The sequence below is a fragment of the Psittacula echo genome (genome assembly GCF_963264785.1).
Source record: "Psittacula echo genome assembly, chromosome: 11".
Lineage (NCBI taxonomy): Eukaryota > Metazoa > Chordata > Aves > Psittaciformes > Psittacidae > Psittacula > Psittacula echo.
In genome coordinates, this window is record NC_137746.1 from 4,695,009 (window position 1) to 4,717,802 (window position 22,794).

The 22,794-nt window shown below is 49.3% G+C and overlaps 1 protein-coding gene across 1 annotated transcript; it reads left to right on the forward strand.

Annotated features, from left to right (window-relative positions):
• Positions 1–19,069: 19,069 nt before the first annotated feature.
• WNT8A (Wnt family member 8A) lies at positions 19,070–22,512 on the forward strand (the record flags this gene model as incomplete). Its single annotated transcript, XM_080627171.1, has 6 exons — positions 19,070–19,140; positions 19,233–19,266; positions 19,481–19,619; positions 20,528–20,653; positions 20,761–20,903; positions 21,952–22,512. 6 exons carry the CDS (start codon positions 19,070–19,072, stop codon positions 22,510–22,512), a joined length of 1,074 nt encoding a protein of 357 aa, XP_080483297.1.
• Between the last annotated feature and the right edge of the window lie 282 nt (positions 22,513–22,794).

The window sequence follows — 22,794 nt, forward strand, 5'->3', positions numbered from 1 at the left end:
TTAATAATGCACACATGGATCACCACATTTTGCTAGAAAAGGCCAGGCTGAAGCCAAGTACTTTCTGCTGAAGACACACTTTGGGTCAGCTCTCAAGAAAGTTCTGTTGCTAGAATCTCCATCTGCTTAAAACTTGTAAAAATTCACCCCCACACTGAGTTTTGTAAGACAAAAAAAAAGAGGGGGAGAGGAAATTTCCAGTCCCACTGGCTTACGTTTTCTCTGTCTCCTCTTTATTGCAAGGGGACTCCTAGTAGAGACTGTCTAAACTCCAGAGCTATTTGAAAACATAGGGTTGGAAAAAATAACCCAAGCAGAAGGACTATCTACAACCATCCTCTGCCCTCATCTTTTGTATGCACCTACCATTAAGGTTCAACAGTCTCGATAAGGAAAATGAAGCACCTTAGTTTGTAATAAAACATACAGTAGAAGACAGGAGTCGAGCATTTACCCAGCAGCAGCACAGCATTACGGCAGACACTCTGCCAAAGAGAGATCATTCCTTCCTTACACCCCCAGGATTCATTGTCTCTTAGCCTGGGAACCTGTCTCTGTTCCCAAACATGGATATTTTTTTTGGCAGCAAGACGGAACAAAAGGCACAAAGAGAACTAAGAAAACCCTTTCAGTGAAGCTCTAGTCTTTTTTTTTTTCCTCCTGTTCCCCTAAGGACGGGAAACCTAAGGATAGTTTAGAACACATGCAATCCTGCTACCTTTCTGGAAGGTGCTCAGTGCTCATAGGGACCTAAAGGAATGAGGGTGCTTGTAGATTCTGGCCCAGCCTTTGACCTTGAAAAATTAATCCCCTACCTTTAGCACCAAAAATACCACAAGGTTTTGAAAATGAAATCACTGTTATATTTGAGTGGGTGTGGTATTTCGAGACAGCACTAATGTGATTATAAAATCAGTTGTGTCAGCTTATTGGCTCAGCTACAGACACTGATCTGCTCGAGCGTCTGTTCCTCGAACCGGCTGCTCGCAGTAGGGTGCTTTGTCTCTCCTCAGCTCCACATAGAAAGAGATGTGATCTGATTCCCACTGGTGCACCAAAGAGAAAGAATCCTCTTTTTCCTTCAGTTGCCCACCTAATCTCCATGAAACATGGCATTTTCATGAGCACAGCATCCTCCCAGCCCATTGAAAGGCCACAGCCCTCATATATAGGTCCCTGCAGCCCCAGCCCCACGCAGGCTGGGCTCCCTGCTTCCAAGCGACGGCAGCCAAGGGAAAAAGCCAAGTGGCAAAGCCAAGTGGCAGCAGGCTCCAAACCTCCCAGCCATGCCCTTCAGACTCTCCTCTGAATGTTCCTTTGCACTTGAGCTGCCTTTAAACATTTCCTCCCGCCTATTACTGCGTCCTGGTAGCAAACATTTGTTTTCCTCTGTTTCTCTGTGGGTGTCTGACAGACACTCGGTGGCTTGTGCTGCCAGGCATGGTTTAATGCTCTCGGTGGCAGGTGACTCACTGGAATCAGAGGTGTCAGTCCTAGAAGGTTTGACTCAGCTCTCCATCCTTTGGCAGCAAATTGAAACTAAATGCAATTGCCATTGTATCCGAGGCAGCTTTTCAGACACAGCCACACCAGCATGGCTTTGCACGCATTATGTGTATGGGATCTGTAAAGTTCATTGCTACCACAGTTGTCCCAAGGCCGGGTAAATGCCATGTTCCCCTTACTGAAGGTGGAGACTCTGAAATCCTGCCATTATAAACCTTCCAAATAACTGCTTTGCTGCTCATATAGCAAGATATTTCATTCCTCAGTTAAAGTAAAAGGCAGCTGAGTAAAATCTTATCTACCCATCTTTGCTTCTGTGACCAGCCTCAACGCAGTACACAATGCCCTCAGGCCAAACTCCAAACTTTCCTTATGAAAACCACATAAGGCTCTCTGTCCGGCACAGAATACGTAAACATGAGGTCTGAACCCAGCATGAGCTGTGTTTGACCACAGTACTGAACTTGAAAGCTACAGAAACTTGACAAGGGCTTTATGCAATGGTCAAGATGTTTGTTATGAAGATGAGTATCTACTAATTTCCACTGAGGATGGGAACATGTAATTTCTCATCATTACATTACATGGACTAACACTGTTGCACCTTCCTGAGAAACCCAACCTAATATCAAATAAAAACCTGCTCATCTGCAGCCTAAACCTCAAACAATAGATCTCAAACTATTTTTAATACTAGGTCTGCTGATAAATCGTGCAATTAAAATGGTGGTGGTGGAAAAACAAGCGTGGCCACCTGGTCTTTGTGTGTTTAGAAAAGCCTGATCTCTGCTGTGGATGTGAGGGGCCCAGCCTGTGACTGTACACAGAAAGCCAGAAGTGAGTTTATTCTGCTTTGCTGTCCTGAACACTTCATTTCTACATCTAGGAGCATTTGTGCCAGTCTAAAAGTTTAAGAGGTTTTACCCTTATCAGCTCTTCATAATAAGAATTCTAATTTTTACTTGTAAAAATGGACAAATGTTTAGAAAACTGAAACTCATGAACTGCCTGAATTCATGAATCATTCAGATTGTGTTTTATAGTCTTTTCTGATCTCCTAAATCTGGTGTCTACCCTAACAAGAAAAGGTTAATGCTCTCTTTTTAAACAGACACTAAGGCTGTTCAGTGCCAAATCTCAGCCATGGCTTACACTGAATATTCACCCAGTGGCTGCCTTCCTGCTTATTCCCAGGGGGTTTTGGTCAAGAGCACAGCTTTCTATTTTTGACAATTGGTTGGACTAATGGGATGGAAGCAAAGGAACCGAGTCCTGACCCTAAGTATGACTGGTACTCACACATTGATTTGGTGTGGACAGTCAGTGCAAGTGCAGAGGTAACTGAGCCAGCCTGCACAAGTCAACGGAGCTTTTAGGATAACAGAAATGTAGGTACATTGCTGCCAGAACAATCTTAGGTCCAGAAGCAGCACAGCCAGCTTTGCAGAGGGCTGAGCTAAGTGGCAACCTGTGCCAGCGCCTCACCACCCTCACAGGGAAGAACTTCTTCCTAATGTCTAACCTAAATCTCCCCTTTCAACTTAAAGCCATTACGCTTTTAAGAGGCCTTTTAAGGAGACCTCTAAGATCATCCAGTCCAACTGCAAACCTGTTTATCTTTTTAATGTAAACAACCTTTGGAAGAAGAGGTCCTTTAAACCGTGTTTAAACACATTAGAACCATTTTCTCTACACACACAACTCAGTCTCAAACCCACTCCACCCAAGCATATTATGCCAACAGAAAGATCCACAGCACCTTTCTGGCACTCTCAGTCAGCCATGAGACATCTCTGTCTCCCCGAGCTCATTGTCCAGGCTCCCTTTATAGTCAGCAGAAAAACCTGGATACTCGTAGGGCACAATTAACTTCATCCCAAGTTAGTAGCCTCCCTATTGATTAGGGTCTAGGCAAGTAATTCAGATGGAGACATCTAAAGTTACACAAGGGGAAACCCACAGAATCATAGAATCAGCTAGGTTGGAAAAGACCTTTAAGATCATCAAGTCAAACCTTTACCCTAGGAATGCCAAGTCCACCAATACAGACCTCATCTTTGAACAATTGAGAGTCCATTCAGTAAAACAATGTGCACCTTATAGCTGCTACTGTTAGCTTGCCCTAACATGCTCCACATCAGCTTCTGTTTCACCTTTTTTTGTGACTAAGGTGGGTTTCTTGATGCTAGCATCTAGGAAGGCCCTTCCAAACCCCAAGAATGATTCCCCAAGTTTTGTGCTGCGTACCTGGAGCCACGTCAGGGTCACAGGGATGTCCTCAGCCCTCAACAGCAGCAGCTCTAGCAGGTAGCTATTTGTACATCTAATACAAAATGTGTCTTGCAAATACAGACAAAGGCTGATGGCCATTTTAAAAGTTTATGTGGGTTATACCGTATGGCACCACAGTGCATTCTCCCTTTGCTGCAACTGAAGATGTTCCTACAAGCAATTCTAGTGTGGTCAATGCCACCAGTATGGGTGCAGAACAGGGGGCAAGCAGGTTGGGGATAATCCCCAGATGCGATGCTGAATGCACCCAGAATCTCCCTACAAACTAATCCCGAAGCAGCAGCCCTTAAATGATCTCGAACCTCACTTTAACTCCAAACCTCAGCATTGTAAAAGAAGAGCAGGAAGGGAAACTTCAATATGATCATCTTGGTAAACGAGGAGAAAGGCAAAAAGAAAAACCAAGCTGTACTTTGGCAGCTTTCTGTGTCAAGTTTTCCCATTTCCCTCCCTTGTGCACTTTCTGCAGCAGCAATCTGTCCTTTCCCTGAACGCTGAGCAATCCCAGCACTAAACTAATCAATATTAATAGCGATGGGCTCGGGCGGGGGGAGGAGAGGAAAGGAGAGGAGAGGAGGGATTACCCTGACCTTTTTCAACTCACACTGCCTCAGACGGCCACCAAGCAGCTGAGGAGAGAGCAGCAGACGGTAATGCCATGTGGGTTTGGTAGCTTGTAATTGCTTTTATTTCCCTGTGAATATTTGCTTCTGTCGTCTCAGTGCAGATAGCAATGAAATCTGATTGTCTTCAGGAAGCTAAAAATACAATTAGATCAGCCATCTCCGGGCCGAACCTCGCCTTGATGGGAAACTCCATGGAAATAAGGGGAAAATGGCCAGGCTGGATTTTAACTTGAATTTCTGTTAAAACCAAGGATTGGATTAGGGAAGTTTTGACAGGTGAAGTGCTGAATGCCCTTGTGCTTTGTGGATTTCTCTTCTGATAGAGTATAATCAAACCCATTGAGCCTGCGACTGGGATATTGGGTGCGAGAGCAAACAAAGGGCTGGGTGAACCGGTCCTCTATTGTTAAGCACAAGTGTCCACAGCAGCTCATCCAGACACAGGGTATGTATGCACTCAGGACAGAGTGCTTGGAATAAAGACAAATCCTATGAATTAAAACCAAATCAGAATCGAAGCTCTTTGTTCAGATTGGATTTGAGGTTTATTGTAGACTTTCTGGTTAGCAGCGTTGCTTAAAATAGAGGTTTGACGTCAGGAGGCACCGTGGGTTATTGGCAGTTAATGCATTGTCTTGTCTTTACTGAGATATGCTTGTTTCCATGTGTCAAATATGATTTTTCTTAGAAACTGCAGCTGAGAAATGTAGATAAAATCCTATTTATGCCTTTCCTCTTTCACTCTGTAAGAGCCAAGCCTCAGGGAGAGGTCCCAGACCGAGGTGGTAGATTTGGGGGGGCTTATTTAAATAAGCATTTTGATGGTATTCTCATAGTCTTGCTTCCAAGCAGCAAATGCTTTGCAGATGGCTGAAAGCGCAGCACTGGTTAATGAAGCCCCGGGTGTGTTTTTCCTTTCTTTGTCAGCACCCACCATGTCCGACAAACCAGATTTTGCAGAAATTGAAACATTTGACAAGACCAAGCTGAAGAAGACAGAAACCAGAGAGAAAAATCCACTGCCCACTAAAGAAAGTAAGTGCTTACGAGGCTCTTTGAACTATGAGTGGCAAGGACACAATCTGTAATGCAGTTCATATGCAAAATGAATACTAATCACAGGATTACAGGCTCAAACTCATCCCTGACTGTAACTGGGGATAATACTAAGACTTGTACTCTGTGTTGGGCTTCCAAGGATACGAGTAATTGTAACCAGTGGTGTATTTTGCCTGAAAAAGCCTTTCTGATGGGATTGCTCTTGCTTCTGCTAAAAGCAAAACCAGTTTTTCTGCTACTTGCATGTAACAGGATCAAACTGTTTGTAATTGCCATGTTACCAGCCTCTTTGGAGGCACAAACGCACAGGGGAACCCTTCTGCATCCCTGGCAGCATCCCCAAAGGTGCCTGGGCGCCAGATTTGATGTTACCAGGCAAATGAGCTGCTGCCCCCCACTGGTACCTGCTGACAGCCCTGGCCGTGAATAATCCAGGCACCTTTTCTGGGAGTAAGGCTGGAAGAGAAACCCATCATCATCCTCATCTACCAGGCAATCTTCCTTAAGAAGGAAGCTTTCCTCATGCAGGATTGTCTCCCATACATGCGCTGTGCACAGGCAGCCATATGATGGTTGTAATTCCCATTCAACATGCCATTTCACTCCATTTGGACTGGACTTTGTGAGCAGTTTCCTTCGTAACACTATCGGTAGCCGCTTAGGATGTGTTAATATTGATAGCCATGGAGACACACTGTCCCTCAGCATAAGATACCTGCTTTTTCCTGGTTTATTATCCCTACCAATGCTCAAGCTGTAAATACAAGATGAGGTTTGCACATTGTGAACTACACCCTATATGGGAATGAGTTGGCATTTCCAGGGTGGCCAAAGAGAGCAAGTGGGGATTTACCATCCCCTGGCTTTAAAAATGGCCACAGAAATGTGTATCCTACAGAATCATTACAATGTTTACTGAATGATGGTTTTGTTTCCTCTGTTTTTCTGGCAGCTATCGAACAGGAAAAACAAAGTGAAAGTACAGCCTGAGTGTAAAGCTGGAGATGTGACTGCTGCTTCTTCGGTGGGGTTTTAGCTTCCAAGTTGGGTTATTTGTTTTGTCCCTCCCACCCCCCAAAATGGGTTTGTTGCCCATTTATTTTAGCAAACGTTTGCTCATTTAATGTTCCCTGGGGAATAAGTTTGTTTTGTGTTTGTTGAACAAGATACTGTGTATTTGTACTCTTAAAACTGTAATCCCAAGTTCTGTATCAACCCCATTACTTGCCAAAAAAAAAGATCAATTTGCATAAAAATTGTTTTCCTAAACCTCACAATAAACAGGTTTCTTCTGATCTTGAGCTGTCTTTGAGCCTTGTAGAAATAGGGTTTACACTGCAACTCCTACTAGCATCCTTCTTGCTCTGTTTGCACTGCCACAACATCTAAAGAGCACACTCAGATCAACCCAGCCTGGCAGCAGGTATGAATACAATGGGAAGTTACCGGCCTACTTCAGTCCTATCCAGCAGCAGGTTAGAGGTCTCAGAGACAAGAACCTGCTTATAAATTCAATGAAAAACTGATGGTTGGGCTGAGGAAATGCTCAAATTAACATCCCAAATGGGAGTAGGGCTGCAGCACCCTCTCCACAACATCTTTTCTCTCTTCAGCCTGTCAAGATCCAGTCAACTTTGGGACAAGAGCAGCACATGTAGCCTTTGGCCTATCTAATATCAAGCAACGCAGGAAGGTGGGAGAAGGAAAGACAAGTTATTACTGCACTGATTTCTGGGATGAGAGGGAGACCTTCAGCAGCACAGAGGCATAGGACACACACCTTCAAAGAAAGCAGGGATGCCCTAAATCTCCATTGCTGGTGGTGCTATAACATCCCCACCTCACTGCATCCTTGGTATTGGCAAAACCAGACCCTAGTACCAGCTCAGGGGACTCTCAATTACAGGGTATCCCATTATGTCTGGAATCAATTTGCAGTCATGTTAGAAAAGCAAGTGCTTACCCTGGGAAGGTGAACTGCTGTCCCTGGAGCTTTGGTGTGGTACTACTTGTGCTGTGGAACGAGAATGATTCTGTGTACTTCCACAGGGTTGCTCTGGGTTTATACCTGCACAAAGCAAAGCAGACACCAGCCTTCAGAAAACAACAGCAAATGGTCATGGTGATCTTTAGAAAGGTCGTGTTTACTTCAGGGTGGTTTGACACTTGACATTTAACGTGAAGAGTCACAACTGCAATTAAACAATGGCAGCACAGCCACAGAATGGGTGACTTCTGGTGCCAACAGAAAGTAAACAGAGGTGGCCAAGAGACCGCAGGGAACACAGAGCACGCAGGACTAGCGATTGGAGTTAGGGCTTTGTTAATGGCAGGGGAATTCAAAGGAGCAAAAAGACTGCTGCCTCGATCACCCCTCATCAGTTCAATGGTGCTGCTGCTTTCTTTTCATGACCAAGGATTTCTGCACATTCCCCTTTGAGGACCTCACTCCCCTTGGTGCCCGATTCTAAAGGCTGGGGTATTTTTAGGATCTGCTGGGTTTATTAATACTCATTTTTATGTAAAAGGTGAATAATGTGAGCAACAAGGAACACTGTGCTATTTTCTTTGTGACTCACACCCTCCCCTCACGCTTATGGGTCAAAGAGCCTTTGACGTTGTTTAAATATCTGCCTTGATGATGGCTCATTCATGGAGAAGGAGTTCAGAGATTGAACTTGGAGCAACACCACCAGCTGGAAACCATGCAGGTAACACCATCCATCCAGATTACTCACTGCTGTGCCACAGGGTGATTTTTAAGCACCATATTGCACTCAGCGGGTGCCCAAGCCCACAGACCAGACTCTCTCCTTGGTTTTGCCAGAAGACAGAGCTTTGTTCCCCACAATGACCTCCCTCCTTCTCTGCCAGCTCAGGCACCTGCCAACTCGCTCAGCACAAAGCACTGTAAAGCACTAAACCCCTCTTTGGCAGGACTGAATCAGTGGCCAATGTCTCTGCACACAGGTTCTCCCAGAGACTCAAGGTCCGGGCTGCATCCTCAAGCCTGCACTTTGTGGATAGAAGGGAAGGAAGGCGTAGCCACAGCGAGGAAACAGAGATTGTCCTCTCATGTTTGTACAAAAGATGAGCAGCGTGGCTGTAAGGGGTGATGCAGGAAATCAGAGCACTGCCGACAGCTCTGGAGATACCAGATTTATCCAAGCGCTTGGCTCAGGGCTGCTCCTGGTGCCACTCATTCTGCCCCCCTGAAACCTCCTCCTGATTTAGGTGTTTGCATTTAAAGCCTGACACATAAATCCATACTGCCAGTGCTTGTATTCACATCTCACCCTATTGGGAGGATGATGTAGATGAGACTCCAGCCAGGCTCCCCACCCCTGAATCTGAGTGCGGAAGCCATAGGGCTCAGCAGAGAGCACAGCGGCTGCACACCAGGAAAAACTCCACCAGGATAAACTCCACCAGGATAAAGGCCACATCTTCCCACCTCTCACCTTCCTGCCCCAGGTGGAACACAGCTTTATGGCAGGATCTGGGAGCTTTCTTTCACCTTCAGCAGGGTAAGAGAGGCTTAAGGACACGCAGTTACAATACCCTGATTTGAGAAGTGTCTCCCTCTGCTGCTCTGTGAAACCACTTCAGCCCAGGAGCAGGAGCATGAGATTAAGATCTGCCAGGAGCAGGGACAGGCCTGTCTCTGTGTTATCTTAACCAAAGAGCAGTGCAACCTTTATCTGCAGGGCAGGCTGGGGACACAGACCAGGAAACTGCTCATGTTTAAGGCTGAGACAGCGAATTTTCATCATTCCAGCCATTATACTGAGGAAATGTTTGTTCCCACCATTGGCAGGGAGCTACAAACCAAACCCCTTATCCACACCTAGGGAACATGTTCTGGTGTTAACCTGCTCCTGACCTTCACTCCCCAGAAGAGCATCCTCCAGCGCTGAGACTCTCCAATAACCCCACTCTCCAGGAGCTGTGGTCCTTTCCCATTCACCATGCTGGGGACAGCCGAGCTGCAGACAGCTTCATCAGCAAACTCAACCTGCTCCAGGTGGGCAACTTAAATACTTTTGCCAATTAGCAACAGCCCTTTGCTATTTGGGTCCTTCACATAAGGAGACATCACCTTGCAACCCCTCTAAATGAAGAACCTTCCATGCTCATCCAGTTACAGCAAAGAAGTCATTATATGCTGATAAACACCTGCTTCCTTGGCACCACCATGAAGCCAGCCTTACCCCTGCATCCCAGGGACAGGGCCAGCCCTCTTGGGATCATGGCTGAGTCCACCTGCCCTGAGAGTCAGCTCTAATTGCTCTGCGCTGTCTCAGTGAGCAGAGGAAATCCACATTCCTGTCATTATTACACAGGAGCTGGTTGATTTAATAAATCCCATTAAGCAGGCATTGGATAACAGTGACACCCTAGACCCAGCTCTCCTCAGAAAAGGGCACATGTTTGTGTGTCTTGGAGCTAAACCCCCTGCCAGCCCCAGCTCAGATACCACACACTGAGCCCAAAGCATCTGTGGCATTGTTTCCCAAGCACATTTGGGTCTTCTCTCTTGTTTGGGTCATTGGCCCTGTGGCTGCTGAGGCATCTCACAGCAAATCTTTAGGTCCTGCTCTGCAGTGATGAGGGCAATCCATCAGCTTTAAACTGAAAGGGGGCAGGTTTAGATGAGCTCTTAGGCAGAAGTTCTTCCCTGTGAGGGTGCTGAGGCGCTGGCACAGGGTGCCCAGAGAAGCTGTGGTTGCCCCATCCCTGGCAGTGTTCAAGGCCAGGTTGGACACAGGGGCTTGGAGCAAGCTGCTCTAGTGGAAGGTGTCCCTGCCTGTGGCAGGGGTTGGAGCTGGATGGGCTTTAAGGTCCCTTCAACCCTACCCATTCCATGAAGACGAAGACTTCAATTTGCCGGTTAAGACACTCACCTCTGTGTTCGCTCACTGTCAGTGGTGCTCCTGACACAGCACAGACCTTCTCTGCGAGGAGAATGGGGAAAGAAATGAGGGGAACGAGGACTCTGACCCAAACTCAGTGGAATCGGGGCCTGCACTGCAGCCACACGGGAAGGAGGATGCCATGGGAGCACAGCCAGGGGAGCGCCCATGGCAGCATGAACTGGAGCAGAAGCAGCCAGGGTGTCTCTCGTGCTTCTGGCCAGCTCGCCCCTTGTTTTCACCAAAACACAGGGTGGAAACAATGGTCCTGTTGATAGCAGCAACCTGGTGCCAAGCGGGGGCAGGCTCCCACACCGCACACAGCAGACAAAGCCGCTGTGTCCTCCCACGGCATGGGCACCCGGCCCCTGCTCCTGCTCCCACCCTGCGGGTCCATGGGTGCTCGGTGAGCTCCAGCCGTCCCAACCCGATCCTGGGCACCCAGATGTGTCCCAGCACCAAAACCTGCTCAGCCTTGAGCGTGAAACACAGCATGGGGATGATTGGAGTTGAGCCAGGGTATGTAGGAGCCGGGGTGTGCATGTGGGTGGGTGCTCCCGCAGCTCAAACCCACTGAGAGCAGGGTACGCTCTGCTTCCATCTTCTGCAGCAGGAATCTGTTGCTGGGAAAGGCTCCGTGTGCTTTCTGTCTTGTCAGAGGAGCTGGCTTGGGCAGGAGCAGTTGCTGAGGATGGCTCACACACACCTCGCACGCTGTGCTGACAGCAGCTCTTGACAACTCCTACTATCGGCTGTGAATCTCCCGATACCTCTGTTTGCTTCAAGGCCCGGCTGCAGAATTCATTGGATCGATGGGGAATCAGAGAAACAAGAGGTTGATGGGGGAGCAAAAGGGGGTTTCTAGCTTCTGTGGTCAGACACACATGGAAACAGGGTCTTTTGGGGCTCCAACAACAGGCACTGAATGAAAAGACTGAGATTTGTCAGAATAAACCACCGATCTCAGGAATTTTAGGCTGGTTTTGAGAATTTAGAGGCCAACTCAGTATCAATTTTTTGGCAATGTTGTAACAAGCAGGGAAGAAAAAAACCGATGTGTGACTCCGTGTGGGTGTTTTCAAACAGCATCTCGTGTGGGGAGAATAATCCCGCTTGGTCTGCTTTGTTTTCTTGTGGGGCTGGAAATAATTCTCCTCAGAGAGGAGAAATGGGGGTTTCTGTTCAGTCTCATCATGGAAGCTACCCCAGGTCACACCTGACCACGACTGATTCCCCCATCCCTAGCAGCACCAGGTCACCACCTCACAATGTTAAAGAAACACATGTGTGGGTCCTATAGCATTCATTTAGCAATGAAGAAATCAGCTGTGAGATGCTTTGGCTGAAGGCAGACCCTGTGAAGCTGAGCGCAAGGGCAGGGGATGGAGGCAGCAGCATCGCTCCTGGTACCCTTCCCTCCATGGAGCAGGAGCAGCAAGAGCTGACAGTGCTGTAATAGCTCCATAATGGCTTTAGAATAGCTCCAGCCTCTCCATTACTCCTCATGACTCGATTTCTGTCCTGTCCAGGCTCCTGTTACAGTAGCAGCTGGGTAACCGAAGCCCATGGCGATGCTTCAGCATGGATCTCACCTGGTAACACTTTGCTTTTGTCCACACTGGCATCACCTCCTTTAACACACCCAAAATCATCATATCTCTGCTTTAACCTACCTTTGGCTCCATTTTATTACCAGGTTGCTTTAACATCCCAAGAACAATGTGCACGGCCAGGGCTCCAATTTAGTTTTACTTCCCTCTTAATGTGTTCCAGGAATACCCAGGGAATTGGAAGTGTCAGGACACCAGCGTGGCTGTATCAGCTGCAGGAATCTGCCTCCCTGTTCACAAGAGATAATAGAAGCCCATTTCAAGCAAGACCTGCCTCGATGGTGCTGACTGCAGCTTCGTTTATTTTCTGGCTGTACAAAGGACTAATAAAGCTTTACCTTACCTGCTTTCATCAGCTTTCTGTCTGAAGCATTCAGTGATGCACGGCCAAGGTGGAAGTAAAAGAGCTTCACCTAAAATAGCACTCATTCCTCAGAATGGGCTGAAAAACATAAACCCCAGAGCCATGTCCAAACATCTCTCTGTGACACTGAAGTAAATGTGCCAACCACCAACACCCATGGGTGACCTTGGTCTCTGCATCAGTGTACACCAAGGCCCTGGGGAGGGATTCTGCTTTGGGTCCCTTGGGAAGGCGATTTATTGGACCTGAAGATTACTCCCCCAGGCACTACTAACCCCTGCATGAGCCAAGGAGGAACCAAAACACTGATGGGAGCAGGGCCGGGGTTCCCTACAGGCACCGGGTGCCTCCAGCCAGTGTTCAAGGACATCAATAATAAGACATAATAAGACATATAATAGTTTTTTTTATTATTATAATAATAAGACATAATAGGACAATAAGCATCCAGCTTACCCTGTGGTTAGTATATATGAATTGTGCCAATGGCACAAGGGGGGATTTAAGTGAGGTGGGATGCCAGGGAGCCGAACCAGGCAGGATTTAGGAAACCTGTGCTCCAGGGCTCTCCCATCAAGCAAGCCTCATCATCTCATTGCAGTTTGGTTCCACCACATGGGAGTCAGGAGTGGAGCTATCAACCTCCTTCATGCACAAGAGACACCAGGGCATCCTTCCTTCTGTTCACACCGTCTCCATTATTTCCCAACAGTTACATGCATACAAGTTTTCCTGTCTGAAAGAACATTTTGCTCCTCATTGCTCTGAGCGTGGCCAGGTGAACCACAGAGCCACAATACAGGCATTTCTTTTCCTCAGTACAGCCTGAAAACCCAGGGATGGGATGGAATGGGATGGGATGGGCTACGAGCATTGAAACACCATTGGTGGTTGCTCCAGCAGATGGGATTGCTGGGTGGCTTAATCCCTGCTCCTGCTGGAGGTACTCAAGCCTGTCCCATCCATACATCTCCACCGGCCACCCAAGCCGTACATGTCCCAGCCTGCTGCTGGATATGGACACGGGTGGGTGCTGGGTGGGCTGGGATGCGTGTGTGGTGCAGGCACATCCCACAGGGGGGAGCTTTGTCACCAGCCTGCAGGGGACACTGCCCTGGGACATCATCCCTGTGGGCATCATCCCGGGCATCCTCACCAGCCACTGCGCCCTCTGCTCGCACGGCGCTGCTCCGCTGTGCTTGATCCCAGCACTGGGAGGTTTGCTCCATTTCCTTCTCTGAATAACAGATGCGAAATGTACCGGCAGCTTTCATCCTCAATGGGGCTGGGCAAAGCTCCCTCCAAAAGCACCACGGTTCTGCTTTTCAGGTGCAGCATTTAAAGAGGGAATATGAGCAAAGGAATCTGTTTTCAAAGGGTGCCACTGGGAAAAATTCATCCCACTTTGCTTTTCCTAGCAAGACTCAAAGGGCTTTTAAAGTTCCTCTTCAGCACAGGATCCTCCAGAGGAGTTGCCTTTGTCCAAGGAGATAAAGATGATATCCGTATCTCAAATCACTGCAAGTCTCAAATCCTCCCACACTCGTTGTGCCAGACACAGCCAGCACCAACACACACATCCTCCAGCTCAGAAATCAGGATCTTTGGGCTTAATCTGTTCCCTGTGGCACAGAGTGGATGGGGACAGGAGGGGAGACAGAGCCACAGCCACAAAGGGATAACACAAGGAACCACGCTGGGAAAGGCTGGGGAGCATCACATGAGCCAGGCTGCAATCAGTTAATTCAACTTGAGTTCGGTGGGGAATGATTAAGAAGGAGGTGATAATTCTCCTCTGTATCAAGTGCCCCATCTCTTCCTGCGCAGGCTTTTACCTGCTGAGGTGACACATTGCCAGGGCAGAGATCTGCTCCCCTGTGCAGATGCCCAGGCAGTAACCTATCTGCTGCACTAACACCGTTTTGCATGACACTTCCTTTAAAGAAGGGGGGAAAACCAAAACACTTGTCCCTACCTTATAGCACTGCTGTGTTAACAGCCCTGTAGGCTTTGAAGGACACAGCTTGGGTGAGGTGATGCTGATCAGGTCATGCCTTTTGGGGGCTGACCAGGCAGTTGAGTCCTCTTCAGAATCACTGAGGATTGATCTAAACACGGGTCGTTTACTCTGTCCTGCTTTTCAGGGTGGCTCAGGATGCAGCAGGACCAAGTTCAGGCATGTCTTTGTCCGAAAGCTTTGCATCATTCCAGAGGCATGGAGTAGCCAATGGGATTTAGAAAGCCATCAGGCAGGATGGACCAAGAGCCTCACAACAGCCCTGGTTCAGGGATAAGAGCTCAGCAAGGAAAAGCTTTGCTCCAGTGGAAGGGCTGGGAGAGCTTGGGGTGGGAGATGTGACCTTGTTCCGCAGCACAGAGGGATGCTGCTGCCTGTACCTCTGCAGAGGGATGTGCCAGAGCATTTAACTCTGCAGGCTCCTCCGCTCATTGCCCCATGCTGGGAGAGCAAGGGAGCTGCCTCTGGGAGTCTGGGAAGAGGTGAGGATGGGAGACAGAGGCTTAGGAGGGGAGTGGGGAAGTCACTGGAGTGAGAAGATAGCAGAAAACTACAGCTTTAAAACACACAATGCAAAAACAGGGGGAAAGAAATGCCCTTTATCTGCTTGCAAGTGAAACAGATGCTCAGCACCGTGCCCTGGTGCCAGGAATAGCTCCTGTGCATGGAGCTGGCAGAATTTGCTTCCAAACCCTAAGTTTTTGCTTCCTGAAACCAAAAGATGTAAAACCCAAACTGTGCAACCTGGACCCTCCTCTGCCCCTGGCTTCCGGCATCCTGATGGTTCTGTGTCCTGTTCCAGATGTGCTTCCTTCAGTAGCAGAGCCGCTTACCTTGGACTTGCTTGCTCTTGGCCTCTCTGATGAAGTTCGCTGCTCACCCCATCACTCTGCACATGAGGCTGTGTTGTGAAGCACAGTAAGACAGTAAAACTGATTGCATTGGTACAGGGGAGGGGGGACAAGGTGCTGCGGGGAGGCAGGAGATAGCAGCTCCTTGGGATAACTTCATCACTAGGACCCTAAGCTGGCCCTGTTGGATGCTTTAACCTTGCTTTCAGTGAACATCGGACCACTTCTCTGTGCCAAAATAAGAATGAATTGAACCAAGCCCGTGGGATAGGTGTGGCATAAAACCTGAATTCGGTTTCGCCTCCATCCTCAATTACCATTCATTAATTAAAACACACTCATTATACAGGCAAAACTCCCACCATGGATCCATGGATCAGATCCTCCTGGGGTTTGCTCCCCCTGCAGCAGCCCACAACGGACTCTGCATTAGGCAGAGCAATGGGGACACATTTTCCTCGATTCAGGAAAGTTGGGAATACTAAAATAACCCCAAAGCAATCCCTGCGTGGAGCTGAGCATGCAGCAGGATTGCCCCATGGCTGCAGCTCTCTCTGACTGAGTACCCTGACGGAAAGGATCACATCCCCTTTGCGGCTGCTATGCACACAAGGACATGCCATCATTCCCGGGGGGCTTCCCATGGTGGGAGAGCACCATAAAACCTCCTCCACCTCACCATCAGGAGGTGGTTTCTAATGACCCAGGTGGGTTTTATTGTAACAGAGCAGGATTTGACGCTCGGGCTCTGAATGTGTCACCTGCAGAGGGCTATTTAGCAAGTGGGCTGTGCTTTATCTTCCTGTTGTCTGCAGCCATGGACAAGCCAAGAGCCCATCCCTGCAGGACCCGCCACCCAGCAGAGCTTGGGGCACCTATAAACTGATTTATCTCATGTCTGCCTTCCCTTAACACCCATATTCTGATGGGAAGGCGGGTTTGTGGGTGCATGGGGCTGCTTATACTATGATTATCTCTTGACTTGGGGCATAAAGTAAATCCTTCAGATGTTGATTGTCCTGTGGAGAGCACAGGCTGTTTGGTCAAGTGCAAGAAAATAAGAAACAAAGCATCAGCATTTTGTAGGTCACTTTGAGGTCCAAGGCTGCCCAAAACAACTGACACTTCATTTTCTGCAGAACCAGGTCAATTCAACAGAGTTTCCCGTTTAGATATTTCCCCCTCCATCCAAACCCAAACCAAAAGCCAGTTTCTAGGTGTTGGGAAAACCCAATCGAAACTCCTTCAGCATCATTTTACAGTGGGACCTACAGCTCAGGCAACCCAGGCAGGGCCCATGGGCTTTGCTTATGGGTGGTGGGGCCCCCCCATCCTGCAGCCCTCCAGAGCCCAGCCAGGCTTTAAACACACACACAGAGGGACAGAGCAAAACACCGAAATCAGCTTCCAAACAGCTGCACCCAGCCCAGCTCCACCACTGATTTACCATGAGACCGCCCATCCCCGTGCCTCAGTTTACCCAACTGCAGCCACAGCTCTATTTAACCTCTTTTACTGCATGGGCGTTGCACGTAGCACTCTGGAAGTGCAAAACACATTAACACAGCAAGACCAAAGTCTGCTTTTGCCTAAGGTGGGAAAGTCCAGCAGCGAAAGAACCGGGATCATTGCATTCCCAGCACACTGCTCTGTTTGCAGACAGCCAGCCTAAGTGACAGCGTTAGGAGTGACTTTTAAGATCCCCATGACTTTAATTGGAAAGGGCACTTTTAACAGCCCAGCAGAGAGCTGTGTGATGCTGCCAACTGCAGCCACTGTTCCCAGCAGAGCTTCATGCCTGGGATCGCTGTTATTCCCCTGGTGTGTGACAGGGATATCATGTGTGAACTGACAGAGCAGACACGCCAATGGGTTTCAGCTGCACAAGAGACAAGAAATAGCCCCTAAACATCAATATGCCCTCGAGGACGGCCAGACACAAACCCCAATATGACCTGCGTGCCTATAGGAAGGTTTCCAAACCCTCTGCATGGGCTTTAATCAGTGAACTTCACTGATACATGGGAAATGCTTTATTCCCAGTAATTGCCCTTTGACAGCTCTAACAAGTAGGATCTGTCGGGGATGGTAATGATTAAAGTGCTGACTCACAGGGGTTTTGCCGTGCTGGCTTTGTGCTCACTTGGAAGGTATTTCGCATCCTTGCTTCCAACCAACCTGCAATTTCAATCCTCCGGCTGCAAACAGTTTGTGGCTTTGCACAACTGACTCCAGGTTTCCCTTTGCTGGGTCTGGAGGGAGAGGGTTCCCCTCCCATTGATACAGGACAGGGAGAGTCCTTGTGCTTCCTGCAGCCAGGAACAGCAAGGAGCTCCTGGGCAGTGACAGCTACCCCAGGCTGGGACCTGAGCCCATAGACATCCAGTGCTGAGATGTTAAAACCCCAGGGCAGGTGCTGGCTTTGCAATGCTCCTGTTTATTTCATGGCAAGGCAGCAAAGTACTTCACAAAGGTGTTTAAGGTTTAACTCCTGCCTGCCCAGTGCTGCTGGCTGCTCACCCCGGTGCAAAGAAGGGGTTTATCCCCGTGTGCCCCCTTTTGCTCGTGATGCGGTCCCATTCCCTTCAGCCTCCCATCTGCAGCCCCATCAGGATTGCAGCAGCAGTGATTTATCACCAGGAGATGGGTGTCCCAGGGCTCAGATGGGGAGCTGAGAGGAAGAAGAGGGCAGCACCTTTGCCCTGCCATGGAGCCAGCACCAGCAGATGCTGTGTGCCATGGGGCAGTGCCTGCCAGAGCAGCATGGCACTGCTTTGGGATAGCACTCAACAGGCAGGATCCCTGCTCAGGGTGAAGGACCATTCCTCCACAGGATAACACACCAAGCAGTTTCCATGAGCACCATCTCTGCACTACCGCTCCTCACAGCCCTCAATGACATTGGCTGTAACAACTAAGAGGCTTTTTGGGGTTTCCTCTGATAAGGGTTTTCCTTTCCTGATGGCTCAGCAGTGGTGGAGGCCCCTGGCCCCGCTGCGGGGTGCGGGCATTGCTCTGCCTGCGGAGCCAGCGCGCAGCCTCCACCGTAGGGAAATTGCTAACCCCAGAAAGCTGCTCCCCTAATTACAGCGTTGGAGCATGGAGCAAACCACATAAATGATTCACACAGCGTTCCCAAGCTGAAAATGAGAGAGATTCCCAAACACTCCCGAGCCCTGCACGCTGTTATCAGGATGGAAATGCAGCAACTTTCATCATAAAGAGGCGAGAAGGGGGGGGGGGGGGGAAAGCCCCGCCGTTGAACGCATCTCTTCCCATCGAGAAGACCTGGGAGGTCTATTCCCTATAGCTCTTTACAGAAGGGTTGTTAAAGCTCCTCGGGCAGTTTTCGGGAACTATAGAAATGCATCAGCTTGTTATTTCGGAGGAACAGGGATGAGCCTTGCCTGGCAAGCAGGGGATGAAAAGGAGAAGGGGAGCAGAGCCGGGGCCAGCAGAAAGGGGTGGCTGGTGATGGGGAAAGAGAGTTAAAAGTGTCCCATTGTTAGGGAAGTTTGCTCTGCTTCAGACCATCCTGCTCCCAGGGACACTGTGCTGCCTTTTGAAGTGCAACCTTAGGCGGTTCCTTGTCACCCATTGGAGAGGGAGCTTTTTTGCCACATTAAGTCATTGGGTAGCAAATGAATGGGGGGTTTTGACTATTCACAACTTCACCTTATAAATATCAGGGTTGGTGGCTCCTGCAGCTTCCCTCCACCCCGAAGCTCACCTTGGGTAGGAGCAGAGGGAGGCGGCCCTGCTCACTCGGGACCTGTGGTGTGGAGAGCTACGGACCAGCACAACAGATCCAACCTTCTCCTTGTGACAGCCATGAAGAGAAGCACCTTCCTCATCCTCTCCATCGCAGGGGTCTTTGGTGCTATTCTCCATGCAGCAGCATGGTAGGGTCCAGCTCAGTGCAAAGGGCATTTTTTAGGGATGCTCTTCAGGCTGTGGCAAGCTCAGTGATTCATTTTCTTCTCTTTTCTTTCAGGTCTGTGAATAACTTTCTGATGACAGGACCTAAGGTAATTAACACACGGACTAACAGGGATTTAAAGCACAGTGATTTTGGTTTGCAAGTGGGAAATGATGCTTTTCCAAGGAGCCAGAACTCCCAGAGTGTATCAGCTCCAGGTCCTGCTGAGGGTGAGGGAAAGGACCACAACCCGTTTGTGTCTGTTATCACTGATGATGATGGTAACGTGTGGTGGATTCTCACCCCGCCGTCTCCCGTGCCAGGCTTACCTGACGTACTCCAGCAGCGTGGCGGCCGGCGCGCACAGCGGGATGGAGGAGTGCAAGTTCCAGTTCGGATGGGAGCGCTGGAACTGCCCCGAGAGCGCCCTGCAGCTCTCCACACACAACCGGCTCCGCAGCGGTGAGTGCGCCTTTACCTGCATCCCGGGATGCCCTTGGGTACAGGCTGGGATGTGCTCTGGAGGGAGCCGGTGCTGCCAGTTAAACTGATGGAGAAGGGCTTTGGTATCCCAAGTGTTGCGGTGGTTTTCCCTCTGTCTGTATTAATGGGTATAATAAGTAGTACTATCATTTCCTATGACTCACAGGCTCTCTTTGGATCACTATCCATGCTAGGTTAGAGCTTAGTCCTTCCTGCACTGCTGCTCCATGGGCTTGCTCCTGCACTCAGTGCATGGCATCCCAGCAGTGCAATGCTAGAGGCACCTGAGCTTGCAATGGGGAAAAGCACAGGAGAGAAACCAGGGACATGCACTGCTAATCTGTCTTCATAAGAAACTCGTGGATCTATTTCAATGCTTTCTACTTCAACAAGCAGAAATCTCCTTTTTCCCCCAAAGCAGCATCTCTGAATGAGTTAGAAAAGCCAAAAAAGAAGCTAGATTGATTAGAAGTGTGGGCGCAGACAGCTGTTAGCGCAGGTTCAACCACCCGGTGAAACAAGATCAGTGATGACTTTCCCCAGCAGGCAAGATCAAAGCACAAACGTGCCCCCTCTGAGCAGGAAAGGACAGAGGAGAGCTGAGTGAGGGGAAGGGAGTGATAACTAACCTTGGCCAGAGAGGGACTGGTGCATTGCCTTAGGGTCCTACTCCATCCCATGCATGGACACCTGCATAATACTGTGCCAGATTACTGCAACCCTTGATGCTGAAGCCTGAAGACTCCACAGGTATTTAATTTCTGGAGCACATTCATTAACTTTTGCACAAACTTGTGGGTATTTTCCTTCCTGCACCTCTGCAGCACAGATCCTCATCCCCATCTCTATGTTTGTATGGGACAGCTTTTTGTTGCTCTCTCCTTCAGCTACCCGGGAAACATCCTTCGTGCACGCCATCAGCTCGGCCGGTGTCATGTACACCCTCACCAGGAACTGCAGCATGGGGGACTTCGAGAGCTGCGGCTGTGATGACTCCAGGAACGGCCGCGTTGGTGAGCTCTGGCCTGGGGATGGGCTGACACCTCCTCTCCATCTGGGTACCGGGGCAGGATTGGGTCCGATGGGATGGTTCTGTGCTCAATGTGCCTCTGTCTTGCAGGTGGCCGAGGCTGGGTCTGGGGAGGATGCAGCGACAACGTGGAGTTTGGGGAGAGGATTTCCAAGCTCTTTGTGGATGCTCTGGAAACAGGACACGATACCCGGGCGCTGATTAACCTGCACAACAATGAAGTCGGAAGACTTGTAAGTCAAATGTATTTTAATACTAATACAGACATTATTAACTACTATTTATCAAATACTAATATAGACATTATATTGAAAACAAAATGTCTATATGTCTATATTGAAAATGTCTCTATTGAAATGTCTACACTGAAAACAAAACCTGAGACTCTGTGGCTGTTCAGGTCCCTGTCTGCAGCCCTCTGTGATAATTTAGGCCCTGTAGCATTTAATGGATTAAAAACCACAGCCAGAATCTGGCCCTAAACCTGAACAAAAGGAACTGCAGCAAGAGTTGCTCCCACTTGCAGCTTCTGCAGCTTTGTGTAATGCAGTTAACTACCAGCACACACCGCCTATTCAGAAGTGCGTGGGGTTTGTACTTGTCTGGTCTGTAAAACAAAGCAAGAACCACCTGACCCTCTTGCAATATGCATTTCCAAGCTATTTGGTCGGGAAAGCCAGGTGGGAGCTGGCCCTGCTCACTGCCAGATTCACCCCCACACCCTGGGCCAGGCTCTCAGCATCTTGCCAAACCTCCTTGTCTGTAAAAACAAGGACGGCAACACTTAACATACCTATCTGATAGGGTGTGTCGAGGCTTAATCTCACATAGATACCAGCGATTGGGACCTTATAAATACCAGAGAGAGATAGGTAGATAATATCTGTGAAGTGCTTGGCCTGGAGGAGATGCAGAGAGGTTGGGTATGATTATTCCAAAGCAGTTTCACACGTTTTGAATGAAACCCCTGTAAGGGCTGATGCTGCAATGAGCAAGGTGAGCAGCCTGAGAAGGGCATGACCTGGCCTCTTTCTTGGCCTGGAGAAACAGCTCCTGCAAGGGCTGGAGACAAAAGTTTGTGCCCATTTATCTCTGTCCTTTAAATCAGTGAAGAGGGACAGATGTTTTCCAGGAGCATCAGCTCATGTCTTGGAAGGACCTGAAATGCTGCTGAGCACAAGCTACTTTTGACCCATTGCCATCTGAATTAGAAGTGCTGTGATTTCGGGATCGAAATGATGATGCTCTGCTGCTCCTAACCCCTCCACCTTTTCCATTAAGGCCGTGAAAGCCACAATGAAGCGAACCTGCAAGTGCCACGGCGTGTCTGGGAGCTGCAGCATCCAGACCTGCTGGCTCCAGCTCGCCGAGTTCCGCGAGATCGGGAACTACCTGAAGATAAAATACGACCAAGCCCACAAGCTGGAGATGGACAAGAGGCGGATGAGAGCCGGCAACAGCGCCGACAGCCGTGGGGCCACGGCAGAGACCTTCCACCACGTCCACGCCACGGAGCTGGTCTTCCTGGAGGACTCTCCCGACTACTGCACCAGGAACGCCAGCCTGGGCCACCATGGCACCGAGGGCCGCGAGTGCCTCCAGACGGGCAAGAACCTCTCGCAATGGGAGCGGAGGAGCTGCCGGCGGCTGTGCACTGAGTGCGGTCTGAGGGTCGAGGAGAGGAGGACCGAGGTGGTGGCCAGTTGCAACTGCAAGTTCCACTGGTGCTGCACGGTGCGGTGCGAGCAGTGCCGGCAGCTGGTGGCAAAGCACTTCTGCAGCCGGCGCGACACCGCTGCGCCCAACCACGTCAAGCAGAGGAACAAGGGTCATAAGAGATAAAGGGGCAGATGTGGTGCCCAAGGAGGACACGATGGTGTCCCCATGCTTGGCAGCCACTGGTGGGGCTGGGGTGGGAGAGAGCATCCCCAGGGTCCAGAGGGACCTGCTGAGGATGGATGCTGTGAGATTAGCAAGCACAAAGCGCGGGCGCTGAGGGACCGCGGTCCTCCTTGCTTCCATGGTGGGTCTTCAGTGTTTACTAGTAGTAAATGTTTACTAATGGTACTTCTTTCTTGTCAGGAGTCACTTTACCTGTGTACTGGACAGAGGGAAGAGTTCACT